Source organism: Pan troglodytes, chromosome 7 (genome assembly GCF_028858775.2).
Source record: "Pan troglodytes isolate AG18354 chromosome 7, NHGRI_mPanTro3-v2.0_pri, whole genome shotgun sequence".
NCBI classification, from domain to species: Eukaryota; Metazoa; Chordata; class Mammalia; order Primates; family Hominidae; genus Pan; species Pan troglodytes.
Window position 1 is genome coordinate 25315520 of NC_072405.2, and position 17633 is coordinate 25333152.

The window sequence follows — 17633 nt, forward strand, 5'->3', positions numbered from 1 at the left end:
CCGTTCTCCGCCCCCTCCCAGCTCTGGTGTGGGCGGCCTCCGCTATGGCTGCGCTGCGAAGGCTCTTGTGGCCGCCACCCCGGGTGTCTCCTCCACTCTGCGCTCACCAGCCCCTCCTTGGGCCGTGGGGGCGGCCTGCGGTGACCACCCTGGGCCTTCCTGGCCGGCCCTTCTCCTCCCGAGAGGATGAGGAGAGGGCTGTGGCTGAGGCGGCATGGAGGCGGCGGCGGCGCTGGGGGGAGCTGAGCGTGGCGGCGGCGGCCGGCGGGGGGCTGGTCGGCCTGGTGTGCTACCAGCTGTACGGGGACCCCAGGGCCGGCTCGCCGGCGACCGGGCGACCCTCAAAGAGCGCGGCCACGGAGCCCGAGGACCCGCCCCGCGGCCGGGGGATGCTGCCCATCCCAGTGGCGGCTGCCAAGGAGACGGTGAGTGCGCGAGCGCGCGTCACACCTGCGCGGGGGATGTGACCTTCGTGCCGGGTACGCAGGACCCTGGAGGCTGTGGGGACGGTGCAAGCGCTGTGGCCGCGGGTGAGGAACTTCCCGTGAGCGAGGCTGACACCTAGGCCGGACAGCCTAGGATCCGGTCACCCACGTATTGGGAAGACCAGTGATGCTGTCCCTGATGCATCAGGACCTTAAAGGTGGCTGCAGCTACCAAGTATCAATCCAAACCCAAAACCAACACCCCTCCCCCTCTTACAAAAAAAGATTCAGAAATGAAGGCCATGACAGGCAGAAAGTGGACCGCTGTAGGTGTGGGAAAAAGGAACTCCTAGATTGCGCGGGGCGACAGCTAATGACCCAGGAGGTCTGTTGCATTAGAATGAGTTTCGAAGCAGCGGTCTGAGATCTCAAAAGCCACTACTTTAGCATATGAGAATTTATTAGTCCCAAGAAAGGAAATGCTAAACCTTCATGCTAACGTCCTTATCATACCCAGGGAATGTTGATGTTACCAGGTCTGAAAAGAAATAAAAAATTGTTCAAAAAGAGACATAAGTATTTCTCTCTTTTTCCTTCCCCCACTAAAGCCAGAATCCCGTTAGTAGGTATAATAAAACACAAAATGGATAGGATAGCAAATGTAGGAGGCTGTGAATGACACTAACTCCTACAGAAGAAAGTCACGTGAAAATGTTCAACTGCCATTATGTAGTTAATAATACAAGGTAAAGATGTGTGAAAGGCAACAGTGAGTAAAGGAGCGTGATTTTTTTTGTCGCATCAGTATATTTAATAGTCATGTAAATGACTAGGAAAATTAAGGAGATTTTCCTTGCAAGGCTCGAAGAATGTGAACGGCGTAGATGAAAATAATTTAGAAAACAGGGAGCTATGCTGTTTCTAATGCAATTTTTATAGGCTTTGTTCTTAATACACAGTGGTGATCTGATGTAAGTGCATCATTTCCTTTGGTGGAGGTTGTCAATGCAATTAGGTTACGGAATCTGCTTTATGGACTATCTAGCAGCAGATCACAAGCACATAACATAAAGTCCTTTTACACATGAATATTCAAAATACTAGGAAATACCCTCAAATCTCCACCCCCTCCCCCTTCACACATACACATACACTTTTGTGGCTTGGCAAGGAGCATAGCGTTTTTCATGATGGCAGAACTTTTAACCATGGTTGGTCTAGGAACAGATCAGCAAGGTAGGGAATTCAAGTAGTATTTTCTTTTCTTTCTTAAAATTAATTTTACTTTTACAGTTGAGAGATGTTATCGTGCAGTTTTTAAAAAGACCACGTTCAGAAAGCTAGAACTTTGGCTCCACGACTTGCTACTTGTGTCATTATGGAGAAATTACTTGACCTGTCAATGCCTGTTTCCTCACCTGTGAAATGAGGCTAATAGTCTCCTGGGGTGTTATGAGAGTTAAATGAGTTAACACAGTACATTTAAAACAATGGTACTACTAAAGAACATTAAATAAATTTATTTTTTGGCTGAGCGTGGTGGCTCACGCCTGTAATCCCAGCACTTTGGGAGGTCGAGGCAAGCAGATCACCTGAGGTCAGGAGTTCGAGACAAGCCTGGCCAACATGGCGAAACCTCGTCTCTACTAAAAATACAAAAATCAGCCGGGTGTGGTGTTGGGCGCTTGTAATCCCAGCTACTGGCAAGGCTGAGGTAGGAGAATCACTTGAACCTGGGAGACAGAGGTTGCAGTGAGCCGAAATCACACCTCTGCACCCCAGCCTGGGTGACAAGAGTGAAACTCCATCTCAAAAAAAAAAAATTATTTTTTATTCGTTTATTTATTTTGTACTTTTGTGCAGTTATTATTGCTTAGTGTTTATAAAAATTTCTGTTCATTGTTTTAGAAGTCAAATAATGTTAAAGTCCTGTGTCTTATGCTTCCCTAGCCTCTAGTCCTACTTTCTGATTGTCATGCCTTTTGTATTTCCCTCTCTGAAAACTTTTATGATCTTCTGTTTATCCCTGGTGCTTGAAATTTTCACAGTAATGAGCTTCGGGATGTGTATTTTTTCACTGATTGTGCTAGGTTCTTAAGAGGCCTTTCAATATGGAAATCCGTGTCTAAAAAATTCTGTGTAATTTTCTTGTATTGTTTCTTTAATGATTTTTCTCTTCTCCCTCTTTCTATTCTCTTTTTCTGGAAATGCTGTTTCTTTGAAGTTAAATTTCCTGACAGATCCTAATCTAATTCTAATCATTCTTATATTTCGGTTTTAAAAAATATTTTCATCTGTTTATTTGTTTTTATAGGAGATATCCTGGGCTTTATCTTCCAACCTTCCTACTGAATTTTTTTATTTCTGCTATTCTACTTTTTTAATTCAAAGAGCGACTTTGTGTTCTCTGTTGTTCATGAGTTACAGCATTCTATTTTGCTTGCTATATGGCTGCTATATTTTCTCTTTTTGCTGTAAGGATATAAATTATAACTTTGTTTTGCCTTCTAAGGATATAAATTATAACTTTGGCCTTCTCTGTGCATTGCTTTGTTTCTTCCAGGTTCTTTTTTATTTCTGTTTGATTTTATAAGCTCTTGCTTTCATTTTGGAGGTTTTCCTCACATATCTGTGGTTGTTACCTGTCTCTTACTTGAGAACCTCTCAGAGAGTCTCTGTGCATAACATGTCCTTTCATCTGCACGAAAGGGCTTCTTATTAGCGTAACATCCAAATGTCAGTATTTTACAGCTCTTTTTCTCTGATGCTGTTGAGCGTCTACAAAAAATAGGAGAGATGAGAGGTGCAGTAGTCTTCTGGCAGCAGGCACATGTGCACATATATGTAACACCACTTATGTTGGTGAGTATTATGGGCTTCTTATTAGTGTAACATCCAAATGTCAGTATTTTATACCTCTTTTTCTCTGATGCTGTTGAGCGTCTACAAAAAATAGAGATGGGAGGTGTAGTAGTCTTCTGGAAGCAGGCACAGGTGCACATATATGTAACAGCGCTTATGTTGGCGAGTATCTAATGATATACTTAGGTATTGTTATCTAATCCTCTGCTTTTAACCCAACTACTTACTCTGACTCCATAGCTCCATAGTTCCCAAGGCCTTGTCCGTTTTGGGATTCTGTATAGCAAATATTACTACCTTACTTCTGTTTGGTCTCTGCAGAACTCAGGTAGTGCCTCTGTTCTCTTAAGTCAATTATCACTCCTCCATCTCTTCAATTTTATAAAAATTTTATAAATTCTCTTGAATGTTTTAGTTTCCCATTCTTTTCTCTATCTTAGCTCTTTTGTATTTTTACCTTTTTATACTCCTTTACTGTGAATTTAATGTGGTTAGGGGAAGAAGATGTTGAAAGAGAATCATGGAGTCAATCTGCCATTTTTCAGAAATACTATTTTAGTGGCATGTGCTTGTAGTCCCAGCTACTCAGGGGGCTGAGATAGGAGGATCACGTGAGACCAGGAATTCAAGGCTGCCGTGGGGTATTATTGCACCACTCCATTCCAGCCTAGGGGACAGAGCATGACTTGGCTCAAGAAAGAAAAAGAAATTTTATTTTAAACCTATGCTGCCACTTCATTTATTATTATTATTATTATTATTATTATTATTATTTTGAGACATAGCATCGCTCTATCGCCCAGGCTGGACTGCAGTGGTGTGATCTCAGTCACTGGAACTTCACCTCCCAGGTTCAAGTGATTCTTCCACCTCAGCCTCCCAAGTAGCTAGGATTACAGGCATCTGCCACCATGACCAGCTAATTTTTTTTGTATTTTTAGTAGAGACAGGGTTTCACTATGTTGGCCAGGCTGGTCTCAAACTCCTGACCTCATGTTCCGCCTGCCTCAGCTTGCAAAGTGCTGGGAATACAGTCGTGAGCCACTGCACCCAGCCCATTTATTATTTTTGATTTTTCTGAAGTGATATAAATGATTCATTTTGATGTTTAAAACTATAGCTAAGAACTTCTGATTTATAAAGTGTCTTTTAAGTATAATATGCTGCTGAGCATAAGCCTGGCGTGTAAATTAACCTGTATGTGTTATAAGAATAATTTAACTGATGTAAGTGAACAGCAGTAACTTACAGAAATACAGTTCTCTTATATGATAGCCTTGAAGATTTTTATGTCAAAGACATTGGCTCTCAACTCGGAATGCCTTCCCTGACTCCATAGATTTGTTGAAATATCTCTCTCTACTTTCAGATAATGTCTTTTTTGTAATTATTTGTTCATTGTTTGTCTTCTTTACTTGTCTTAGCCCCTTAAGGAGAGGCACTGTGTTCGTCTTTGTCACATTTATGTCTTCATTGCCTGTTAAGGGTCCTAGTCTGATAGGCACAATATGTATTTGTTGAATAAATAAGCTCATGCTAAATATTTGTATGGAACATACACTGAGAAATGAGTTTAATATTTTGTTCAGCTAAAGCAGTTATTTTTAGCATTTGAATTGGGACGACTTCAGTAAAGGTCAAAATTCCAGGCTTTGGGAGATCAGATCACGTGGCACTGTATTTATTTTAATTGTGCAAGTTTGGGTTGCCAAAATTTTTTAGCAAACTATGGCTTTGGCCTTTATTTATATTATAAAGAGATGATTCTGATTAGAACCTCAAAGTTTTAGCCTTAAAGCACTATTTTTATTAGTGGGAAAAAATTTTGTTCTAGAACTGCCTTTTTTTTTCATGCCCAGAATAAAAAAAAGATTAGATTGCTTAACATACTTCAGTGTTTTACTTAATTGTACAGAAGACATGATCTTGTTTTATGATTTATTCGCCTTAAAAAGCTTCAAGCAACATATTTGAGTATTACTGTGGAGTGGAAAACTAGTTAGACAAATTTTTTATCTCTTTCATATCTGTAATAATTGCAAATAGTCATACATTATTAAGTTTCCTTTACTATATGTTTTCCAGCCTCTTTTGTCAAGGCAGCATATCTTGAGATGTGAGGATATAATGCTTTTTCCCAGAATATCGAAGAATTTGCCAGATGCTTACAGGCATACGTTTTGCTGTGCTTCATTTTCTTGTGCTTCACAGATACTGCATTTTTTACAAGTTCAAGATTTGTGGCAACAGTGAATTGAGCAAATCAGTTGGCACCATTTTTCCAACATTATATGCGTACTTAATGTTTCTGTGTCATGTTTTGATAATTCTTGCAGTATTTCAGACTTTTTCATTATTATTTTATCTGTTATGGTAATCTGTGATCATTTATCTTTGACCTTACTGTTGTAATTGTACCATGCACCATGAACCGCACCCATATAAGACAGCAAAGAATAAATGTTATGTGTAGTTTCCTCCATGAACCAGCTTTTCCCTAGTCTCTTTCCCTCTTCTCGGGCCTCCCTGTTCCCTCAGTCACAGAAATACTGAAATTAGGTCAGTTACTAATCCTAGAATGGCCTCTAAGTGTTCACGTGGAAGGAAGAGTTGCACATCTCTCACTTTAAATCAAAAGCTAGAAATGATTAAGCTTAATGAGGAAGGCATGTTGAAATACTACATAAGCCAAAGATAGGTCTCTTGTGGAAAGAGTTAGCGAAGTTGTGAATGCAGCGGAAAAGTTTTTGAAGGAAATTAAAAGTGCTCTTTGTGAACACACAGATTATAAGGGGACAAAACAGCCTTACTGCTGAGATGGAGCAAGTTTTAGTGGTCTATGTAGAAGACCAAACCACAACATTCCCTTAAGACAGAGCTTAATCCAGATTAAGGCCTTAATTATCATCAATTTTTTTTTTTGAGACTGAGTCTTGCTCTGTCGCCCAGGCTGGAGTGCAGTGGCGTGATCTCCACTCACTGCAAGCTCCGCCCCGCCGGGTTCATACCATTCTTGTGCCTCAGCCTCCCAAGTAGCTGGGACTGCAGGCTCCCACCACCACACCCAGCTAATTTTTTTGTATTTTTAGTAGAGACGGGGTTTCACTGTATTTGCCAGGATGGTCTTGATGTCCTGACTTCGTGATTTGCCCGACTTGGCCTCCCAAATTGCTGGGATTACAGGTGTGAGCCACTGTGCCTGGCCAACTATCATCAATTATTTTAAAGTTGTGAAAAGTTAGGAAGCTGCAGAAGAAAAGTTGGAAGTTAGCAGAGAATGGTTCATGAGATTTAAGGAAAGAAGCCTTCTCCATAACATAAAAGTGCAAGGTGAAGTGGGAAATGATGATGTGCAAGGGGTAGCAGGTGATCCAGAAGATCTAGCTAGGATAATTGATGAAGGTGGTTACACTGAACAACAGATTTTCAATAGAGATGAAACAGCCTTTTAGTGCAAAAGGCTGCCGTCTAGGACTTTGATAGCTAGAGAGAGGTCAATACCTGGCTTCAAAACTTCAAAGGATAGGCTGGCCCTTTTGTTAGGGGCTAATGCAGCTGGTGACTTGAAGTTGAAGGCAGTGCTCATTTACCATTCTGAAAATCCTAGGGCCCTTAAGAATTATGCTAAATCTATGCTACCTGTGTTATGTTAGGGGGACTGCAAAGCTTGGATGACAACACATCTGTTTACAGCATGGTTTACTGATTGTTTTAAGCTCACTATTGAGACCTGCTGCTTAGAAAAAAAGATTCAGTTGAAAATATTACTGCTCATTGACAATGTACGTAGTCACCCAAGAGGTCTGATGGAGATTTACAAGGAGATCAGTGTTTTTATGTCTGCTAACACAGCATCCATTCTGCAGTCCATGGATCAAGGAGTAATTTTGACTTTCACATCTTATTATTTAAGAAACACATTTTGTAAGGCTATAGCTGCCATAGATAGTGATTCCTCTGATGGATCTGGGCAAAGTGAATTGAAAACTTTCTGGAAAGGATTTACCATTCTAGATGCCATTAAGAATATCTGTGATTCACTGGTAGAGGTAAAAGTATCAACATTAGTAGGAGTTTGGAAAAGTTAATTCCAACTTTCATGGATGACCTCAAGGGATTCAAGATTTCAGTGAAGGAAGTAGCTGCAGAGGTGGTGAAATAGCAAGAGAACTACAATTAGAAATGGAGCCTAAAGATATGACTGAATTGCTGCAATTTCATGATAAAACTTTAACAGACGAGGACTTGCCTCTATGAATGAGCAAAGAAAATGGTTTCTTGAGATGTAGTCTAATCCTGGTGAAGATGCTGTGAACATTGTTGAAATGACAACAAAGATTTGGAATATTCCATGAGCTTATTTGATAGAGCAGTGGCAAGGTGATATAGTTTGGCTCGGTGTCCCACCCAAGTCATACCTTGAAGTGTAATAACACACACATGTCATGAGAGGGACCCAGTGGGAGGTGACTGAATCATGGGGGCTGGTTTTTCCCACGCTGTCATCATGATAGTGAATAAGTCTCACAAGATCTGATGTTTTATAAAGGGGAGTACCCCTGCACATACTGTCTTGCCTGCCGCCATGTAAGAGGTGACTCTGCTCCTCATTCACCTTTCGCCATGATTGTGAGGCCTTCCCAGCCTTGTGGAACTGTGAGTCAATTAAACCTCTTTCCTTTATACATTACCCAGTCTTAGATATGTTTTTATTAGCAGTGTGAGAACAGACTAACAGAGTAAATGGATACTGGTAGAGGGGGGTGCTGTTGTAAAGATACCCAAAAATGTGGAAGTGACTTTGGAACTGGGTAATAGGCAGAGGTTGGAACAGTTTGGAGGGCTTAGAAGAAAACACAAAAATATGGGAAAGTTTGGAACTTCCTACAGACTTGTTGAATGGCTTTGACCAAAATGCTGATAGTGATGTGGACAGTAAAGTCCAGGCTGAGTTGATCTCTAATGGAGACGAGGAACTTGTTGGGAACTGGAGCAAAGGTGACTCTTGGTATGTTTTAGCAAAGAGACTAGTGGCATGTTGTCCCTGCCCTAGAGATTTGTGGAATTTTGAACTTGAGAGAGATAATTTTGGGTATCTGTTGGAAGAAATCTTTAAGCGGCAAAGTGTTCAAGATGTGACTTGGGTGATGTTAAAGGCATTCAGTTTTATGTATTCACAAAGATATGGTTTGGAATTGGAAGTTATGTTTAAAAGGGGAGCAGAGCATAAAAGTTCAGAAAGTTTGCAACCTGATGATGTGATAGAAAAGAAAACCCCATTTTCTCAGGAGAAATTCAAGCCAGCTGCAGAAATTTGCAAAAGTAAGGAGCCAAATGTTAGTCACCAAGACAATGGGAAGAATGTCTCTAGGCAAGGTCAAAGGTCTTCACAGCAGCCCCACCCACCACAGACCTGGAAGCCTAGGAGGAAAAAATGGTTTTATGGGCCGGGACTAGTACCTTTGTGTCCGGAATTGGTGGGTTCTTGGTCTCACTGACTTGAAGAATGAAGCCGCGGACCCTCGCGGTGAGTGTTACAGCTCTTAAGGTGGCGCGTCTGGAGTGTGTCCCTTCTGATGTTCAGATGTGTTCGGAGTTTCTTCCTTCTGGTGGGTTCGTGGTCTCGCTGGCTCAAGAGTGAAGCTGCAGACCTTCGCGGTGAGTGTTACAGCTCTTAGGGTAGCGTGTCTGGAGTTGTTCATTCCTGCCGGTGGGCTCGTGGTCTTGCTGGGCTCAGGAGTGAAGCTGCAGATCTTCGCTGTGAGTGTTACAGCTCATAAAAGCAGCGTGGACCCAAAGAGTGAGCAGTAGCAAGATTTATTGCAAAGAGTGAAAGAACAAAGCTTCCACAGTGTGGAAGGGGACCCGAGCGGGTTGCCAATGCTGGCTCGGGCAGCCTGCTTTTATTCTCTTATCTGGCCCCATCCACATCCTGCTGATTGGTAGAGCCGAGTGGCCTGTTTTGTCAGGGTGCTGATTGGTGCGTTTACAATCCCTGAGCTAGATACAAAGGTTCTCCACATCCCCATCAGATTAGTTAGATACAGAGTTTCGACACACAGGTTCTCCAAGGTCCCACCAGAGCAGCTAGATACAGAGTGTCGATTGGTGCACTCACAAACCTTGAGCTAAACACAGGGTGCTGATTGGTGTATTTACAATCCCTGAGCTGGACATAAAGGTTCTCCAAGGCCCCACCAGAGCAGCTAGATACAGAGTGTCGATTGGTGCACTCACAAACCTGGAGCTAGACACAGGGTGCTGATTGGTGTGTTTACAATCCCTGAGCTAGATATAAAGACTCTCCACGTCCCCACCAGACTCAGGAGCCCAGCTGGCCTCACCCAGTGGATCCCACACCAGGGCTGCAGGTGGAGCTACCTGCCACTCCCGCGCCGTGCACTCGCACTCCTCAGCCCTTGGGTGGTCGATGGCACTGGGCACCGTGGCGCAGGGGGTAGTGCTCGTTGGGGAGGCTCGGGCTGCACAGGAGCCCACGGAGTGGGTGGGAGGCTCAGGCATGGCGGGCTGCAGGTCCTGAGTCCTGCCCCGCGGGAAGGCAGATAAGGCTCAGCGAGAAATCGAGTGCAGCGCCGGTGGGCTGGCACTGCTGGGGGACCCAGTACACCCTCCGCAGCCACTGGCCCGGGTGCTAAGTCCCTCATTGCCCGGGGCCAGCAGGGCTGGCCGGCTGCTACGACTGCGGGGCCTGCCAAGCCCACGCCCACCTGGAACTCCAGCTGGCCCACAAGCGCCACACGCAGCCCCGGTTCCTGCTCGCGCCTCTCCCTCCACACCTCCCTGCAAGCTGAGGGAGTGGGCTCCAGCCTTGGCCAGCCCAGAAAGGGGCTCCCACAGTGCAGCGGCGGGCCGAAGGGCTCCTCAAGTGCCGCCAAAGTGGGAGCCCAGGCAGAGGAGGTGCCGAGAGCGAGCGAGGGCTGTGAAGACTGCCAGCACGCTGTCACCTCTCACCTTGCTGCTTTGTACATTCTTGAGACTTGGTACCCTGTGTCCCAGCCATGGCCAAAATGGGCCAATGTAGAGCTCAGGCCATTGCTTCAGAAGGTGCAAGCCCTAAGCCTTGGAGGTTTCCATGTGGTGTATGGAAATGCCTGGATGTCCAGGTAGAAGTCTGCTGCAAGGACAGAGCCCTCATGGAGAACCTCTGCTAGGGCAGTGCAGAAGGGAAATGTGGGGTCAGAGCCCACACACAGAGTTCCCACTGGGCACTGCCTAGTGGAACTGTGACAAGAGGGCCACCATCCTCCAGACCCCAGAATGGTAAATCCACCAATAGCTTGCACCATGCACCTGGAAAAGCCACAGACACTCAACATCAGCCCATGAAAGCAGCCGGGAGTGGGGCTGTACCCTGCAAAGCCACGGGGGAAGAACTGCCCAAGGCCGTGGGAGCCTACCTCTTGGATCAGTGTGACCTGGATGTGAGACATGGAGTCAAAGGAGATCATTTTGGAGCTTTAAGATTTGCCTGTCCTGTTGGATTTTGGACTGGCATGGGACTGTAGCCGCTTTGTTTTGTCCAGTTTCTCCCATTTGGAATGGGTGTGTTTACCCAATGTCTCTACCCCCTTTGTATCTAGGAAGTAAGTAACTTGCTTTTGATTTTATAGGCTCATAGGCAGAAAGGACTTGCCTTGTCTCAGATTAGATTTTGGACTGTGGACTTTTGACTTAATACTGAAATGAGTTAAGACTTTGGGGGACTGTTGGAAGGCACGATCAATTTTGTAATGTGATTTGGGAGGGCCCAGAGGTGGAATAATATGGTTTGGCTGTGTGTCCCACCCACATCTTGCCTTGAATTGTAATAATCCCCACGTGTCATGGGAGGGACCCGGTGGGAGATAATTGAATCGTGGGGGTGGGTTTTTCCCATGCTGTTGTCATGATGTTGAATAAGTCTCACAAGATCTGATGGTTTTATAAAGGAGAGTTCCTCTGCACATGCTCTCTTGACTGCTGCCATGTTAAGACATGACTTTGCTCCTCATTTGCCTTCTTACATGACTGTGAGACCTCCCCAGCCTTGTGCAACTGTTAGTCAATTAAACTACTTTCCTTTATAAATTACCCAGTCTCGGGTATGTATTTATTAGCAGCATGAGAACAGACTAATACACAAGGTTTGAGAGGATGGACTCCAGTTTTGGAGAAGTTCTACTGTGAGTAAAATGCTATCAAACAGCATCACCTGCTACGGAGAAATTTTTTTTTCACAAAAGGAAGAGTCCGTCGATGTGGCAGACTTCATTGTTGACTTATTTGTAATCCCAGTACTTTGGGAGGCCAAGGCAGGCAGATCATGAGGTCAGGAGATTGAGACCATCCTGGCTAACACGGTGAAACCCCATCTCTACTGAAAGTACAAAAAATTAGCCAGGCGTGGTGGCAGTTGCCTGTAGTCCCAGCTGCTCGGGAGGCTGAGGCAGGAGAATGGCTTGAACCTGGGAGGTGGAGCTTGCAGTGAGCTGAGATTGCGCTACTGCACTCCAGCCTGGGCAACAGAGCGAGACTCTGTCTCAAAAAAAAAAAAAAAATAAATAATAAATAAATAAAAATAAGAAATTGACACAGCCACCTCCAATTTCAGCAACCACCACTCTGATCAGTTAGTAGCCATCAACATCAAGGCAAGACCCTTCAGCATCAAAAAATTTTGATTTGCTGAAGGCTCAGATGATCATTAACACTTTTTTAGCAATAAAGTATTTTTAAATTAAGGTATGTACTGTTGTAGACATAATGCTGTTGCACACTTAATAGGCTAATTGTAGCATAAACATAACTTTTATATGCACTGGGAAACCAGAATATTTATGTGGCTCGCTTTATTGCAATATTTGTTTTATTGTGGTGGTGTGGAACTGAACCTTCAGTGTATCCAAAGTATGCCTGTAAATGGAGAAAAGTCCCAGTTTTTTATAGTGAGGAAAGTTACATAGACATGAAATTGAAGATAAGCTAATTCTATGTGGAATAGCATTGTTGTATGAGAAGCTAAATAGCTGATCCCCTCTCTTAGTTTCTTCAATCACCCCATGACAAGTGCACGAGAGTCTGGATGCCTTATAATGGCCTGACCATCTAATAGAGTCACATACAATGATTTGAGTAGAGATTACTTTTCAGTTTTAGTAAATATTTGGGTTTAATGTGACTTCTTAATTGATTCTCACATATAATGCTATATATAGGATTATACATACATAATTTGGGGCTGGACTATTTTATAAGTGCTAAGTAATATGTAGCTGCCCTCTTACAGATTGAATATGTAATTTATCTCTAGTAATTTTTGAGAAATGAATGCTATTTTATACCCAAAGATTAAAGGAAACATTTGGGATCATTAAACAATGATATTAACCCTATAAAATAATTTTATATATTTATGGCACAGTGTAATATTTTGATATGTGTGTATATTGTTGAGTGATTAAATCAAGCTCATGAAGGTATCCATCATCTTGCATTCTTTTTTTTTTTTTTTTGAGATGGAGTTTCGCTCTTGTTGCCCAGGCTGAAGTAGAATGGCGCAATCTCAGCTCACTGCAACCTCCACCTCCCAGGTTCAAGTGATTCTCTTGCCTTAGCCTCCTGAGTAGCTGGGATTACAAGCATGCGCCAGCACGCCTGGCTAATTTTTGTATTTTTAGTAGAGACGGGGTTTCTCCATGTTGGTCAGGCTGGTCTCGAACTCCCGACCTCAGGTGATCCGCCCACCTCGGCCTCCCGAAGTGTTGGGATTATAGGCATGAGCCACTGTGCCTGGCCCCATTATCATATTTTTAACCTTAAATTTTTAAAGCTTCTTTGAGGAAGATTTATTCATTACCCACGCTATAACATTCAAGTCTTGTATCTCAAAAGATTTTAATCCTTATTTAATGACCAAATTAATTAAAAATCCAGAAATAAATTACAATTTTTCTAATTATTATAGTTCTTCCAAAATCTTGCTTATACAGAATCATTTCATTCATGCAAATTTACATTGGACTTTATGGAGATCAGAAGATCACATAAACACCCTAACAGAAGGGGAAAATAATAGATGTCTGTTACCTTGTATTACCTGTAAGCATTAATGATTGGATACTGAGTCGTAGTAGCTTTAGCAGTAATGGTGAATTTAGTAACTTACAGTTTCATGAAATAGCAAGTGCAGAGATTATATATTTTTATTTTCTCCCCCATAAACATATGAAAAAAAATTCATTTTCTTTAGAGGCATCCTTAGACTTCAGTATTAGTGGCTGGTCAAATGCTTTAATGTTTTTCTTATTTTTATATAGTGGCACATGTAAAATTATATATGGTAGTCCCACTGTATCTGCAGGTTAACTTTCTATGATTTCAGTTACCAGTGACCAACCTCTGTCTGAAAATAATAAATGGAAATTCTAGGGTTTTAGGGGTCAGGAAAATGGAAGAATCAAGGGTGTTATTCAAGTGTTTGTCTTGGGCAACTGGGTGGATTTGCTGCAATTCACTGAGACTAGGCCTTCAGGAGAAAAAACAGGTTGGGAATAATGGGCATGGATGATGAATCTGTAACTTGTACAATAGATCAAGGTGTCTTTTGGACAGCTGAAGGTAAATTTCCATTTGGATGCATAGGTCAGAAGCTCAGGAGAGAAATCCTTACTATAGAAATAGATTTGGGAATCATCACGTATTAAAAATCATAAGAATGGATGACATTGCTCAGAATATGTAGAATGAGAAGAGAAAAGCATCTAAGGAGAGAACTCTGGTGAGCATCCATGACTTAAAGGACCGGCAGAGAAAAGAAAGTCTGCAAAAGCTGAAAAGTTGGGTCAAGACAGGTTAAAAAAAAAAAAAAAAAAGTCGGGGCCATGGAAGTCAAAAAAAGGTAATACTATATTTTCGGAAAAAAAGCAGTCAGTTATACTGAAAGCTATCCAAGGAGGTCAACTGAGATAGAAATACAAAGTGTGCATTGGATTTAGCAACAAGGAAGTCATGGGTGATTTTGTGAAGACATTGGAGGTGATAATCAGATTACAGTTGGATAAGCTGAGTAAATGTGAAGAAAAGGTAAAGTGGACTAAGTGAGGTAAGTGTCGACAGCCGTATCAAGAATTTGGCTCTGAAGAAGAGAGAGGATAGTAGCCTGAGGGACATGGAATTGATTTTTTTTTTTTTAAGATGGAAGACCCTCGATCGTGTTTAAATGCTGATGGAAAAAAGAAGATTAAATTTAAAGGAAAGAGAATAATTGATGTGATAAGGACCCAGGTGGGAGTAGGAGATAAAAATTAAAGCACAAGGAAAGAGTTTAATATTAGATAATAGGAGGGATGCTGTTTCCATTATGACAGGAGGATGGAATGCAAGGACACTATATGTATGCTTAGTGGCAAGTAGTTGAAGGTGTTCTTCTTGCCTGATGGCTTCTATATTCTCTGTGAAATAGGAGGTGATGTCATCTTCTCGGAGCAAGATACAGAAATATGCGGAGTAACTATGATAGAGGTTTGGGGGAAAGTGGAGGATTGACCTAGCCACTGTAAAAAACTAGAAAACCATGAAATCTTTACATTTGTTCATGTTTTGTAATTGCAAGGCTCAATATGAGCTTTTTAACAATGAAAGTAATTTTTAACTTGCTCATGAAATGCAGTTTTTTCATGGTCACAACTTTTACTATTCTAATTTATAAGTTGTTGATGTTATCTCTTTTTTGATTTGTATAAACCTTAGTAATCTGATCTAATTAGTACTTTTTTTACCCATGATGCAATATTTAACTTACACAGCAAATGCACCAAACTTATAATACAATGCAGATTTTGTTATTTTTGTTTAAACTTGATAGACAAGTTTTAACTGGATAATATTAGATCTCACTGCTCTCCTGTAATTGTGCCAAACGCTGAGAATGTAACTTCATTTTATGTAAACACTCCTGTGATAAAGAAAAAATGTGTTTAAAAAATCAAACAAGCTCGATTTATGGCATTGTCTATCTAGCATTAAAGAAAATGCCTAGTCATTTGTGTATTAAAGAGGATTTTCTAGATTTATTATTTTCTTCCCTTTCCTCTTTAAGTAAGTACTTACCCCTTTATTCTCTGATGTATTGATATATTATGTAAGCTAAGTAAAATATGGAACTTCAGTGCTGAATTGTTTTATTGGTTACCATAGTAGTGCTACCATAGCATAGTAGTGTTTTTGCTCATTAAAGAGTTATTTTTCTAAATTAGAAAAGTAGAATCTATATTTTCTGCTTTTTTTCCTATTTTCTAATTAATTGTCTTTTAACCGTTCTAAAACTCCATTTCTAGAATTTAGAGTACCGGAAGTGTATATAAAAGAATTTCGAAACAATCCTTTTTTCCTGTCTGATAAGGATGATATCTATCCAGTTGACACTGTAAGTATTGACTAGGTGAGATATTTGGATTGTCCCTTTTCCTCAAAGGGTTATAATAGATGGTTTAAACTGCTTGTAGCAATTCAAAGTGATTTTTTTAACTGGTTTCACATCAGATCAGAAAGGTCCTTATAATTTAGGCACAGTTTAAGCTAGCTCCAACCTATTAAAGTTAGTTATTTTAAAATAATATCATCTAAACCTCTTCCAACTGCTTTAAAATTATTCTTACTAATCTGACAATAAGAGGTTACTTGTAATTGTCCATATACATACATTGTCCTCAGGATATTGAGAAAGGTTTTGAGATATTACTATCATCAAGCTTAAAAATATAGTCATAAGGACAGTGATAGGCAGGTTTTGGACTAGGGCTTGTGGTGAATGGAGATCAGTGTGACTTAAACATTAGTTCCTTTCTGGACTCAATCTTTGCTGTCACATGACCTCCTCCAGACTGCTTTCTATCCAAATAAATGGGTCACATTAGGATTTTATGTTCTTATAGTAAAGAATACACAGTAACCTTTTGGTCCAGTACTGTGAAGATGTGCTATCAAATATGTCTGTCTGATTCTCTCTGTCTGCCAGCTTTGTTGATGAACATAAAAGTCAAGTAAGAGTTTTGATTCAAGTCTTTTATAATATGAACTTAACAAATCAAAGTCAAGACGTCCTATTTGGAGAGAAAGGTAAAATATATCCTTCATACTTTGATTCAATATTGTAAATTTTGTGAGTTATAAGTACAAATATTGGGTTCTAATGTGTATTAAATAGTGAACTATGAAAAATATCCCACATACATGTCACCAAATAATTAAAATCCTGAAGTTATTCTGAATTATAGTAGTCGTTTATAAATATTTCTAAAACCTTAGGCAAGAATGCACACTTAAGGTTCTTGCCTTTTGCTAGCAAATGATAGGAGGGCAACAATTTGTGCCTTTGTTCCTATACCCACACCTTTCACACAGCAGAATTTGGAACATGGTTAAAGCCGTAGATTGGGTTGAACATTGATGTTCAGTAGAGTGGTCAAAATGGGAAGGATATGAACCTGAAAGTTCATTATCTGAATGTCAGATATATAAGAGCAGAAGTTACCCAGGTAGTAGGAGGCTGTTGTTTGGTTACAGGCTAATACAGAAGTCATAAAAACATGTCTCATATATTTTGGTGATATGTTTTACTCAGGAAGCAGTCTGTTAGGATCTACAGAGAAAGTAGCATTCTTAGATGGTACTGTGTAATTCTAGTATCTTCTTCAGCAGTGTTTTCTTAATTGTAGGAGAGCAGAGTAGCTCCCTAGGAATTTAAAAATTTTTTTTGGAAAAACAAAGCACTGAAGACAGAGGGATCAGAGGGATGTAACCTAGAAAAATTGGTGAAAACATTGTGGTATATTGATTGACTGATTCACAGTACTACATCCTAGTCCAAAAGCAATGTGGATCTTCATGTAGTTGTTTAGCTTGTGCTTGGGAAAATATAGATCTTCCTCCTTTTCCCTTTCCACATGTCCTCACTTTACAGTGACCTCCTTGCCTGTTTCTCCTTACAGTTGGCCTCTACAGCAGCTTCAGGCTCAGAGATTATAGTGATTAAGGAAATAACATAGGCTGAAATAAGTGAAAGCAGGTGTAATAAGGAGCAGTTGGCTTGGGGTGGGTCAGGAGACCTGAATGAAAATCATGATGCTGCCATTCCTTACCTATGCTCCTGGAGCTAAGGGAACACGTTTTAATTGGCCTTCCAGAAATTCCCAAAAAACAATTTTATCTGTACTTCACTGGCCAAAACTTGGTCAAGTGGCCCTGTCTAACTGCAACAAAGCCTGAAAAAGGTAACCTTTATTTCATATGTCTGGCTAAAAACCAGGGCTCTTTTTTTTTTTTAAAGGAAAATTGGAGAATGAATAA

At 41.2% G+C, this 17633-nt stretch overlaps 1 protein-coding gene across 12 annotated transcripts in view; it reads left to right on the forward strand.

The window, feature by feature from the left end:
• Positions 1-17633, forward strand: part of MICU3 (mitochondrial calcium uptake family member 3) — a 94518-nt gene continuing 76885 nt past the window's right edge. For 8 of the 12 annotated variants that reach the window (XM_009454850.5, XM_009454855.5, XM_009454851.5 and 5 more), the window contains exon 1: positions 1-425. In XM_009454850.5, the coding sequence (XP_009453125.1) occupies positions 45-425 (381 nt within the window). In that variant the 5' untranslated portion in view covers positions 1-44. Of the gene's footprint in view, positions 426-16357; positions 16404-17633 lie in introns of those variants that run through there. The other 4 variants (XM_009454853.5, XM_054657206.2, XM_063816170.1 and 1 more) reach the window with 3 other exon arrangements.